Below are 12,281 nucleotides of genomic sequence, written 5' to 3' on the forward strand. Positions count from 1 at the left end.
GAACGCTTTAACCACTAGGCTACCCGACCGCCCCTCTAGAGGATAATGAATACAAAGCCACAGTCATGTATTGTAGCGACGGTCTCATGACAGATGGTGAACCTGGAGCGTTTCTGATCAGGAGTCAGAAGCCTTGGAACCCAGCATGCGGAAACCTTTATAATGCTAACTTAATTCCTCAGAATGTTCCCAACTCTCTCATGAGAGATGACTTCTGTATTGGCTATGCCACGTGTGATGTGTCGTCAATCATCAATAATCAGATCATGTATTTTCTCAAAGTTTGCATTGGCGATGGTACTTGACGATGTTCCACTTGCACAAAGCGATCTTAGCGCTACGACTATCTTAAGTCCATGTTAGAGTATGGGAGTTACGATCATCGTAGCGCTAAGATCGCTTTATGCAAGTGGGCCCTGATCTTGGGTCATCTTCGAGGATAACTCATCTGACACCCGGTGCCCACCTTTTAACAATGACAAAGAAACCGTATCCCAAAAACACCATGTCCCAAAGGATGGCATTTAGCCACTTTTGTCCATTCTCATCATCAGAGTGAATGAGTGAGTTGGGTTTAACGTCGCTTTTAACAGTATTCCAGCTATATCGCGGCGTGTCAGCTTATTGAGGGAGGAAAGTCCGAAGTGATGCGGGTTTCAGGCGTTTACCACTTCGGTGAAACCCACGAGCACAGGTATGGTGCTGACAAACCTAGATAATAATATATAAATATAAATATATATATATATATATATATATATATATATATATATATATATATATATATATATATATATATATATATATATATATTATAAGATAGGATAAGATAATCGGGGCGAACCGGGATTCGAACCCACAATCATAGGTTTCTGGCGTGCCCAAGGGACGCAACTCTGCACAGCGAATCGCGGCGCCTTAGACGACTAGGCCACCCGTGCCCCCTTCTCATCATCAGAGAATACCTCTGATGCCTGCCTGTGTATTGGGACACAATGCAGCCAGGAAGCATGTAAACTATTGTACTTTGAGGTAAACTTTGAGGGTGTATCATACATCCTTCGTATTTAGGTTCAGAACATTTGAGCCATCATTCGTCGTATTTAAGCACTTAAACATGGGATGATTGATGTGCGTGTTGGGGCAACTGTACGTGAACCAATTTCAGTCAGTATTCAGTCTTTAATTTTCTGGCCGGACGCCTGACGTGAAACAACTGTTTCGGTTTACATGCTCACGGATAGTGCAATGAAATAGATATCTGAAGACGACGTCAGCATCTAGAATATTACTGATAGAAGGAAATGAAACACTTGTGACAACATAATCTAGAGGAAGGAAAACGTGCTATTCTGACAAGGCTGTTCATAATTGTATCCATCCATATATTTTCGAAACGTACATGTTATAATGGGTACGTTCATATAGTCGATCGGTCGTGAAAATTAAGCATGTCACTCTTAAGTCGAAGGTGATATATTTATTAAAGCAGTATACAATATCTGAAACTTACTTGCTTAAATGTATATAACCATCATTGAAACGCATAATCAGCATTTATCGAATCGCCTTATATTGATCTAGCCCATCAGCCGTATAGCCACACACGCTCTAGATGTATTGTATTAGCACTAAAGATGACACACCTGTGCAATTGGCAGGAGTTTGTTTCTGAAAAGAACTAGAACCTTAAAACTGATCTTCCATCTTGTTATACTAGTTCAGTTTCACATGTTTCTCTGTTACATCATAGTCGTTGCTGACTTTTTCAGTGGGTGTCGCTTGTTTCAGATGATCATAGGCATTTTCATCTTGAATGTCACCCGCTACCTGCAAGGATTTCTCTGCTGAGGCTGTAGTGTCATAATTTCCAGCTGGGGGACTCCTAGATAATCCATCCCGCATATGGTTGTAGTCATCTTCTTTGTTTGATCCTTCATTGCTTCTGAAGGGATGTTCCCCAGATTCGAGAATGAAATATGCATTCGAATTTATCACATCATTGGCAGTTACATAATCATAATTACTCGCAAGATGTTGCCGCAAGTCGTCAATTTCATCATAGTTGCCCTGTTGAGCACTGTCCGCTGGCGGGTATGATGTGTTTGCTTGTCCATCTGGGGTTGTCTTCCTTGGGGTTCTTCGGATAGGCTTTTTATCATTTCTAAAGACATATGAAACAACGCATACATTAAAAAATATCAAAAGAAATGCTTAAACCTGTTAACGTACAATGTGCATTTGAATGTAGATTTCATTTTTGAACACCGTCGTCATGCCATGTACTAAATTTATAATCGGTGAACATAATTGAAGACCATCATGATCCACTTAAGCTGTGCCTATATTGTAATCACATGACTCTTGTTTGAACAGGGTTACATTCAAAGCCATTATAAAGCTTTAAAGAAGCGTTATGTTAGACATCAAGTGGACGTTTACAAATTTGACTCATCAGTGATCATGATGATGTCCGATGCAATTCCCTATGTTGACTTGTAGCATATGTTCGTATTTCTTTTGCTGGAGACATTCGACATCGGATACTCACCGTTTCGCGAAACATTAATAGTGATTCCTTGCTTTCTAGTCGGAATCGTACAAGGGACTCTTTCAGCAGAGATTTCTTATGATTATTGAAATGGTTGTGTCTCTTCTATTTACCTGTTTCTCCAAAACCATATAAATATGACAACTGCTGCTACACATAGAAGTATGCCCACAACAGCTCCTGAAATAACACTGGTTGTGTCGGGGTTGGAGTTGGGGTCTGTAATTAGAACAAAAATCATTATTACTCAGAATAATATCAGACTGTCTTTACTATTAAAACATTTAAACTACTTGTAAATACTAGTGCCTGCCTATATGTTTTTCTTTTTGTGCAAGGCAGGGACTATATATATGTATATATGTATACACCTTCCATGTCTGTTGTATCGTACTCTAGATTTGTGTTATCAGTTTTGTGATCCGGCCTTTGTGTGGCGAGTGAATGTTTTAGCCGCTGTAAGCAATGTTCCAGTCGGTAAATAACATGGCAAACATGGGATTAAAACCATGAGCAGCAATCCACGCCATAGGGGCACAATGACACGCAAACAGACTGATTACAAAGACTGATCCCCTCAATCCAATTTATCGCCCCTTACAACAAGCAACACAACTTTGGGGATATATCCTAATCGAGGAATCCGAGAAAGTGTATAAGAACGCGACAGTATTCTATCTTGACAAATAGTGGATAGTATTTGCTTGTTGTTTATCACCACACTAGGCACTATTCCAGCTATATGACGGCGTAAAGCTTTAAAGGATGTTATGTAAATAACATGGAAAACAGGTGATTGAAACCATGAGCAACAATATTAATCCACACCAAAGGGGCATGATGACACGCAAACAACCTGGTCACAAAGTCTGTTCCCTAAATCCAATTTATTTAAAACAAGTAGACTGTAACGTGACTGCTGTGTGTGGTGTATATTCATCTGTATACTAACTTTTTACATATAGTTATCAATATGTTACTTTTAAATGTGCTAGTATAAGTGTAATTACCTGGCGTGTTTGGACGCACAGTACCTCTCCCCTCCGTCACCCTGGTGGTACATGTAATTGTGGACACAATGAGGGCGTTAACTAACAAGGGCCATTGTACCTGGGGAACATACGTTCAGTTGACATGCTTCAACTGAAATACTGCTCAAAGGGTTTTACTCACTAATTCACTGAGGTAAGTTGTTGTAATATCGAGATACATGTATTTGATACCATCATATATATTTCGTATGTTATATCAATATGTAATATTTCGTTGCTATCAAAAGACAAGGGCTGCTTAAATGTTAATATAGCAATCATTTGGGTGAAGCTATGATGTGATGGATTAACAGGGGCTAGAACAACGACCCGAGTGAGAGGGCATGCCATGCAAATCCAAGTGTGATTTCATGATATTGATAGAACCAGTCACTCTAAAACATCAGACTATATGACTAAAACGTACACACCGACAAACATTATGACTCGTCATGCTTCAAAAGAAGGCAAACCGTACTCACGAGGTCTTCTTGTCAAACCTTTCATATTACAGCTGATAAAGAAAGTGCTGATAGCTGAAATATACATGCACTACTTTAAATAACAGTACAGAATCGGCTATACTCACTATTTGACTGTCCTGGTCTTAGTTTATTCACATTGCATTTGCATTTCGTTACGAGACAGCATATGATGAGAAACAGAATCATATTCATTTGGATCTTGTGCTCTTCAAAAATTGTTTGCGCATACGTTGCAATAAAATGGTTGTTCCAGGTGAAGATATTCATGCAGAAGAATGTTTACCGTAAGGATAGCATGACTTTAGCGGATACTTACACTTGATTCGAAGCCAGACAATTGTATGCGTTCCTTGTTGGACGTCGAGTGTTATAAATACACATGCTTGTTTTTTTTGGAGCTGTACACCATCACATGCATGTTTTATCTGGAGCTGTCTGTAGTGCTGTATCTCGACGCAGTCATACGTGCGTGCTACAATGGTCAGGCGGGAACAATTTTGACTTTCATCCACGGGACCAAGACGTATATCAAGAGCGGTAATGTTTACAGGCATTAGTGACTGAATCATACATGTGTATTTATAATCTTTCATCTTAGCTAGATGAGTTGAGCCACTTTGCTTGTAGACAACTGTGATGTCAGAAGCATTCTGTCCTGAGGCTGTACTGATGTTTACAATGGAATCTCCTGTAACATATTGAATGTTGAACGATAAAGTAGATCAAACTGCAAACAGGCTGGTTAAACGAACTTGTGCTTGTTTCTAACAACATATTTTCAAAACTAGTAGTTGGAGGATTATGTTTTTGTCTGTTATACATCTGTTGAAAACCTGATTCTAATGTACAACCTGGCCTCTTTGGCCAGTGCTCCTGAAGCGAAAAAAGGGAGGTATAGCCACGAAGCCACAGTCAATTTGATTCCTGGCGAATCTGACACACTACAAATGAAATAAGCAAAATATAGGAACCTGGTGCACACAGGAATTGCTGTTAAAACAATCATTTCTTAGAAAGGATTACGGGCAGGAGCAATGTTAGCGGCCAATTGGTGATGAGAAGCAAGAAATATATTTTAACAAGCCTTGTGAAGGTCTAACAAATCCAGAACAAATATGACTCACACAAGGTACATTTCTGTAGACTTAACGAGATGCATCTCCCACATACTTGAACACGGAAGTAGTTACACTTTCGAGAGAATCCCATACTTAGATGTGGCGTTTTACGAGAAATACCAAATAGTTTTGATATTGTGTTTCTTGGATTACAACTCATGAATATTAATATGTCATTTTATTACGTTTGTTGTTATTATGATGATTATTCACTAACTCCCCTTGGCAAAATTACCATCAATACATCGATATTCCAAAACAGAAAAAAACAACAACGTTTCTCCTTCCGACTCGGTCCATGAATATGACATGTTGTATGTGTTGAAAAGTTGATGAAGATGGACGTCATTTCTGAATTGATAAACGTGTAATGTTATTATTATAATGTAATGTAACGTTATTACTAAATTGTTGAGAGTCGAGAAAAACACACTTACTTTCAAAACACTGATATTTGACAATAGAGAATGTAAGAGCTGCACTACGCCGGGGAGCAGGATACACACACTGAGTCTCTGTAGAGCATTTGTTGTAGAGGGAGACCAGTTCAGTGTTGTTGAACCTGTTCATGTTACTTCCATGTTCTGTCACATTGTCTGGGTTCACTGTGCAACTGGAGAGACCTGCACCACACTCTGTATTGCCAGTGTAGTAGGCGTCATAGATGGCGATCTTCTGGGTGCTGTTGCAGCTGATGTCATGTTTAGTACAGGGAAGGCCAAAAGTACCATAACATCCTTTACTTGTCTGTGTCGAGATCTCTACATGAAACAATATTCAAGCTTTTATCAATTTCACAAAGTTGTATTCGAGGTTTATCAGAGCAACGGGTAGTTTGGTCAGTTAGCTAACATGTTTGCCATTAGTTCCGATTAATACCAATTTAATCATAATTCGTAATTGAAAGACAAATACCATCACAACTGATGGTAGTTCAATAAACAAAAAATAACATGATACTGGATCACTTTCCAAATTACTACTACATTGTAAATAATCGTGACAGTGACCTCTTGCCAAAGGAATATATTCATATATATGAGGTGAGAATTTAATCAACTCACGTCGATGTCATCAGATATTTCACACTCGTATTTTATCATGAGCTAATTCCGATTTTAAAACGCAAATGGTCAGGGACAGGCAATTGGCACGATTACAATTCCTGCCTCACATGGATTGACCTGCTTATCTTACAATCACTAGCAAATTGTAATAAAAGTACGAAATAGAGTATACATCAACACGCCACATGCACGTACACATCTTCATGAACATTTTTGAAAGATAACTCATTGCGAATCACATCAGTATGAACAGTGAGGCTGTAGTTGGTATATGTCACAATAATATTGAACGAATGAAAGTGTGGTTAACTGTTTTACGTACATTCGAAGCATTTGTTATTAACATTGTAAATATTTTGTTAAATAGTTGCTTTAAAGTCGTGGTTTTGAAGCACTTACCCATAGGTACCACACCAAGAACAGGAAGACACAGTGCCACGCATACGGCACTCCAGTGGTTGAGTGTTGTGACTGACATGATCAGCTGTTGAGTTATGCTCGTGTTTGTTACATTCACGCTTATGCCCATATGGATGTTATATATATATATATATATATATAGATGAACCAGGATGTGGAACTGTCGTTCTAATGTAGTAGCATGTCGACTGGGTTTCCTGATATGAGTTGTACATGTAATGAGACTAGTTCAATTTGCAACCACATGTACCTCCTTATTTGTTTGATACTGTGGTCTTCCAAATTCCTCATGTCAGTGTTCAAATGTGTACCTTTACCATAAATTATGTGTCGTCTTGAAGATTGACATCATTTGTCTTTTTTTTATTAAAATTAAATTGTCAAATGTATGCCAGGGGGACATACTTCGTTCATCCTATACAATGCACTTGGTCCCGTGGTATGCGCCAGCAACTTGTGCTTGTCGTTCGAGGAGACCTAAAGGATCGCGTGGTCCGGCTCAGTCACTTGATCTCGTACCCCGACAACGTAAGTCATTGATCATTTTATCAGTCAGTGTTTTGACTGGTCGTGACTCGGTTATTTAGAAGCCGCCGTCAGATAGCTTGTGTATTGCTGATTGCAGCGTTCAACAAACAATAAGTGTTGATAAGTTTTCTCCTGACTGGAAGAGAAACTGAAGGAGTTTGGATATCTTGATATTCAGTAGAACTATAATGATGTTCAGTGATTTACGATTACACCTTTCACGGTCTACCAGCTGATATATTTAGTCGTCTCTTACAAGCAGTATAAGGTGTAAGAAACCTAATGTAACCCAGAATCCATGGGTACAATGTGTGGAGGCCATTTATGGTTTTCCCCTCCGTGATATTGCTGGAATATTATTACAGGCGACGTAAAGTCATACTCACTCAGTCATCCCCACTGGGGACAGATCTAAAAGATGTGGTCACAACGACAAAACTAACAAATGTGACATTAAACTACAACATTGACTGGACAAAATGAATTTAAGTGTCCAAGACAAGGAATACACATTTCCCAGAGAGAACACGTGTTGTTAGATAATACCATAGATGTAGCAGGCTGTCGTGTAGACATTGTAGATGCTTCCGGCAGACCAGGACATGCCCTCTCACCACATCATTTTGTGACTGAGTATTTTGGGAATTCTACTTGGAACATTGTTACTCCTGCTTGTGTTATAATGCGTAATAGATCATACTTATTATTTGTCGTCAAACTGTACACAAATGTCAATTGATCTAGAATGGACAAAATGCTTGTATTCACGTTATATCATGTTGGTTTGTTACTTTGTTGTTTAACGCCGCAATAGTCCTGCTATATGACGGCGGGCTGTAAATAATCAAGTCCGGAACAGACACTCCAGTGATTGACATAATCAGCATCGATCAACGCAATTGGAATACGATGACATGCATCAACCAAGTCAGCGAGCCTGACCAGCCGATCCCGTAAGTCGCCTCTTACGACTAGCATAGTGGCCTTTTACGGCAAGCATGGATTGCTGAAGACCTATTCTACCCTGGATCTTCACGGGCCCGATTATTAAGGATCTGCCGTCATGTTGAAATCGCTGATCATTACATCATCAATCGTTACATCATGTATACCTAGTTAATGTTTGAAGTGAATGGTACTGAGCGATCCAGGTATGAAGTGAGTGAGTGAGTGAGTGAGTATGGTTTTACGCCGCTTTTAGCAATATTTCAGCAATATCACGGCGGGGGACACCAGAAATGGGCTTCACACATTGTACCCATGTCGGGAATCGAACCCGGGTCTTCTGCGTGACGAGCGAACACTTTAACCACTAGGCTACCCGACCGCCCCCCAGGTATGAAGATCAAAGTCATGTAGTATCAGTACATAATATGATTATGATTTATATTATTATTATTAAAAATAATGAAAACTATCTAAATATAATCGCGCTACAGTTTGACCACGTACACAAGTGTTATTGTAGAATAATTGTGTGTAAGTGTTTATATAATCAAAGCATTAGTTAAATCATTATATACACGTTTACGTGCAATATGGCTTAATATCTCTCATACCTTAGAACATCACTTCCTAACGAATGCGACTCCGAATGGCCTGAGGATACTGGTTTCAGCTGAATGTGGGATATTTCAGGCAATGGTTCTTAATGACTGACTTCCTTTATTTTACACTAAAATGAGGGTTTCATTAGGAAACGGGTTTTGTTCGCGATTGTAACGAGAATCAAAGGCGGTTACATAACGAATGGAGTCATATTACATTTTAATGACTAAAATCGCCATTGTGCCAATTTCAAATACGATCAGTTATGCCACAGATTCCCCACACCACTTGAATCGTTTCAATAGTAAATAGTCTGCAATGAACTGATGTATATCAACTAATGTTGTGAGGCATCAACTTAATGCTCGGGCAGAGAACAGAAGAATCTCCGAGTGAGAAATTATTGTGTTACGTCCCAGTCAGCATTATCTCAATAGACCCCAGCAACATCACACATATGGCACAGCAACATCACACCAATAGCACAGCAACATCACACCAATAGCACAGCAACATCACAACAATAGCACAGAAACATCACACCAATAGCACAGAAACATCACATCAATATGACATCAATATTACATCAATATCCAAGCAACTTCACGAATATATCACGACAATATCATGGCAATATCACAGCATTATCTCTGCAATATCACGGCATTATCACAGCAATATCTCAGCATTATCTTGGCAATATGACATCAATTTCACAGCATTATCTCTGCATTATCAAAGCAAAATCACAGAAATGTCACAGCAACATCTCTGCAATATGACATCAAAATCACAGCATTATCTCTACAGCATGACACTAATATCACAACATTATCACTGCAATATCACAGCAACATCACAACATTATCTCAGCAGTATCACAACATTATCTCTGCAATATCACAGCAATATCACAACATTATCTCTGCAATATCACAGCAATATTACAACATTATCTCTGCAATATCACAGCAATATCACAACATTATCTCTGCAATATCACAGCAATATCACAACATTATCACTGCAATATCACAGCAATATCACAACATTATCACTGCAATATCACAGCAATATCACAACATTATCTCTGCAATATCACAGCAATATCACAACATTATCTCTGCAATATCACAGCAATATCACAACATTATCTCTGCAATATCTCAACAATATCACATTATCTCTGTAATATCACATCAATATCACAACATTATCACTGCAATATCACAGCAATATCACGACAGCCCTGTAAATAATTGAGTTTGGCAAACAACGTGTAGAGCAACGAGACACGACTGTGGGATACAATGACACAGTTCTATGACAATTCGATCCTTTTTGAGGTCGGTCCTGCGAGGACTATTGAGAACAGGTGATCTTGGGTCCATAGGGATCACTCTTCATCGGAGTGGCGTTGGCGTAGCCTAGTGGTTAAAGCGTTCGCTCGTCATGCCGAAGCCCCGGGTTCGATTCCCACATGGGTACAATGTATGAAGCCCATTTCCGGTGTCCCCTGTCGTGATATTGCTGGAATATTGCCAACAGCGGCGTAAAACCAAACTCACTCATTCACTCACTCGTCATCGGAATCTTACTCTATCAAATTAAGTTCGGAGCAAACTAATCATCAGTTTTAAATAGTCCAGGATGGACAGTATGTTGGCCCACTTGTGTCACAACAACTATGCAAATATAACCTCCCTATTTCTTCCAGCCACATAAACTATTCCGTTGACACATGGGTTAGGCTGTGTACGGCTATTTTGTATCCACAAACAGCTTCCAGGGGAAATGTAACTTGGGTGAGATCGATGAAATTGCACCACACCACTGTGAGAATCATTGTGACGTCACCAGGTACGTCACAATCAAATGACATCACTAATCTCTCTGTCACGGGTTATCAGTGTTCACAAACTGAAAAGGATTTTGGATGACAAATATAATTTCACCCTCGTGTCTCTCGATAAAATATACCAACACCAGTTGATAACATTCGGCAAGCCTTGGAGTTCTAGACTTTTATCGAATCATGCTGATATATTTGATAGTGAAAGACATTCGGGTGCTATTCACTATATATCGCTCCGTATAATAAACGTCAGTTGCCGTGGACCGACTCTTAACCATGTTAGGTCACTGTACCATACCGTAAATACACTTTAAATCATACTGGCAGACAACATGTCCTATCATGAGATTCACATATTATACAGACCTTTAAATTTTATACCTTGATTCCGATGTCAGCCAATCGTATGCGAGTAACCAGACCCCTAATAATGCAAATGATGATTAAGTGATCAGCAGAAGTGTGACGATGCTAAAAGTATGAGTTGAGGCATGGAATGCTTAAACATATCTTCATACCTATTTTACAGGAAAACAATTGTGTAATATGTTACAGTATTGCCATACTCATCAACAACTTTCACAACGCCGCTTTTAATATTCTGATACAATTTTATTCACAAAAAATATTAACAATGTTACTCAGTATAATTTTTTTGTATTTATCCACGCAAATTAGAAGAATATGTTGTGTGATTTATAGACTGGTTCAACCTACATCTAACCGCAGCAACCGGCTCAACAACAGTTTCACGAAAGCGGCAATATTGGGTTCATTTTGCATTGAAATACCAAATGATGTGACAGATTTAGGTGGGTTTAAGGACAATTTGCACATTATTTCAAGGTGTTTTAGTTGAATGTAGGGGGATGGCAAGAGTCTCAGACGTTTACCCTGCTGGTGAAACCTATGAGCACCATAATCAAGAGATCATAATCAGGGGCATCGGGTATTCGAGCCCACTTTCATAAGATACGTACTTCTTCAAGGACTGAAAGACGAACCGCAAATTTTCGAGGCAAACGTTTCTCTATTCTATTCTATTCTATACGTATATTAATAAACTCTATAATTTTTCTATATTTTTCTATATTCTATATTGTGAATAGTAGCAATTGAAACGTTACATCTACAGATACAAATGCGATCGTCACAAAATATATCACGTTATGATTTATGCCCATCTGCTTGGGTGACAAAATAAAGCAGCCACTCGAGTCCTTGACGAGTTCACTTGAGTTTTTGTTGAAATGGGTGTTTCTGAATGATTAAGCACTGACAAGGAAAAGAACGCCTAAAGGCTTTGTTAAAGCTATACGAGGAAATTTCAATTATTAATAGCACCAAACACACGTTACCACTGATGATTAAGAAGAAACAGGCTTCAAGTTTGTGTTGTATTTCGTATTTATTAGGTTTTTTAACATACGTGGATATCAAGCAAGCATAACTCGTTAAAATGAGTCTAAAACCAGACTTTCGTCCATATAATGCTAAATCAAATAAAAATTACATTGCATAGTCTACTTTGCAAAAAGTTAAATCGTTATGCTTGTGCTATTACACTTTGTTCACAGTGCACCTCTGACATCATCTTCAAATGTATGAATAACGCATATACGTCGTGGGCACGGGTGGCCCCGTCTTTTCAGGCACCGCTATTCGCAATTGCGTCAGT

At 38.9% G+C, this 12,281-nt stretch overlaps 1 protein-coding gene across 1 annotated transcript; it reads right to left on the reverse strand.

The window, feature by feature from the left end:
- Positions 1-1,454: 1,454 nt before the first annotated feature.
- Positions 1,455-6,772, reverse strand: LOC124139996. Its single transcript, XM_048384583.1, has 6 exons — positions 6,652-6,772; positions 5,623-5,946; positions 4,384-4,755; positions 4,065-4,118; positions 2,665-2,770; positions 1,455-2,164 (listed from the first exon to the last, which is right to left on the reverse strand). The coding sequence occupies exons 1-6, from the start codon at positions 6,728-6,730 to the stop codon at positions 1,717-1,719; spliced, it is 1,383 nt and encodes a 460-aa protein (XP_048240540.1). The 5' UTR covers positions 6,731-6,772; the 3' UTR covers positions 1,455-1,716.
- Positions 6,773-12,281: the final 5,509 nt, after the last annotated feature.

The sequence above is a fragment of the Haliotis rufescens genome, unplaced genomic scaffold (genome assembly GCF_023055435.1).
Source record: "Haliotis rufescens isolate VD_foot unplaced genomic scaffold, xgHalRufe1.0.p SCAF_5, whole genome shotgun sequence".
Lineage (NCBI taxonomy): Eukaryota > Metazoa > Mollusca > Gastropoda > Lepetellida > Haliotidae > Haliotis > Haliotis rufescens.

What these genes read in the sequence shown, in the direction of transcription:
- LOC124139996 (XM_048384583.1), bottom strand. Translation starts at nt 6,730, where the DNA reads ATGTCAGTCACAACACTCAACCACTGGAGTGCCGTATGCGTGGCACTG. An exon ending in CAAATATCAGTGTTTTGAAA is followed by an intron (nt 4,756 to 5,622) that starts GTAAGTGTGTTT and finishes AATATGTTACAG; the next exon opens with GAGATTCCATTGTAAACATC. An exon ending in ATATGGTTTTGGAGAAACAG is followed by an intron (nt 2,165 to 2,664) that starts GTAAATAGAAGA and finishes ATATGTCTTTAG; the next exon opens with AAATGATAAAAAGCCTATCC.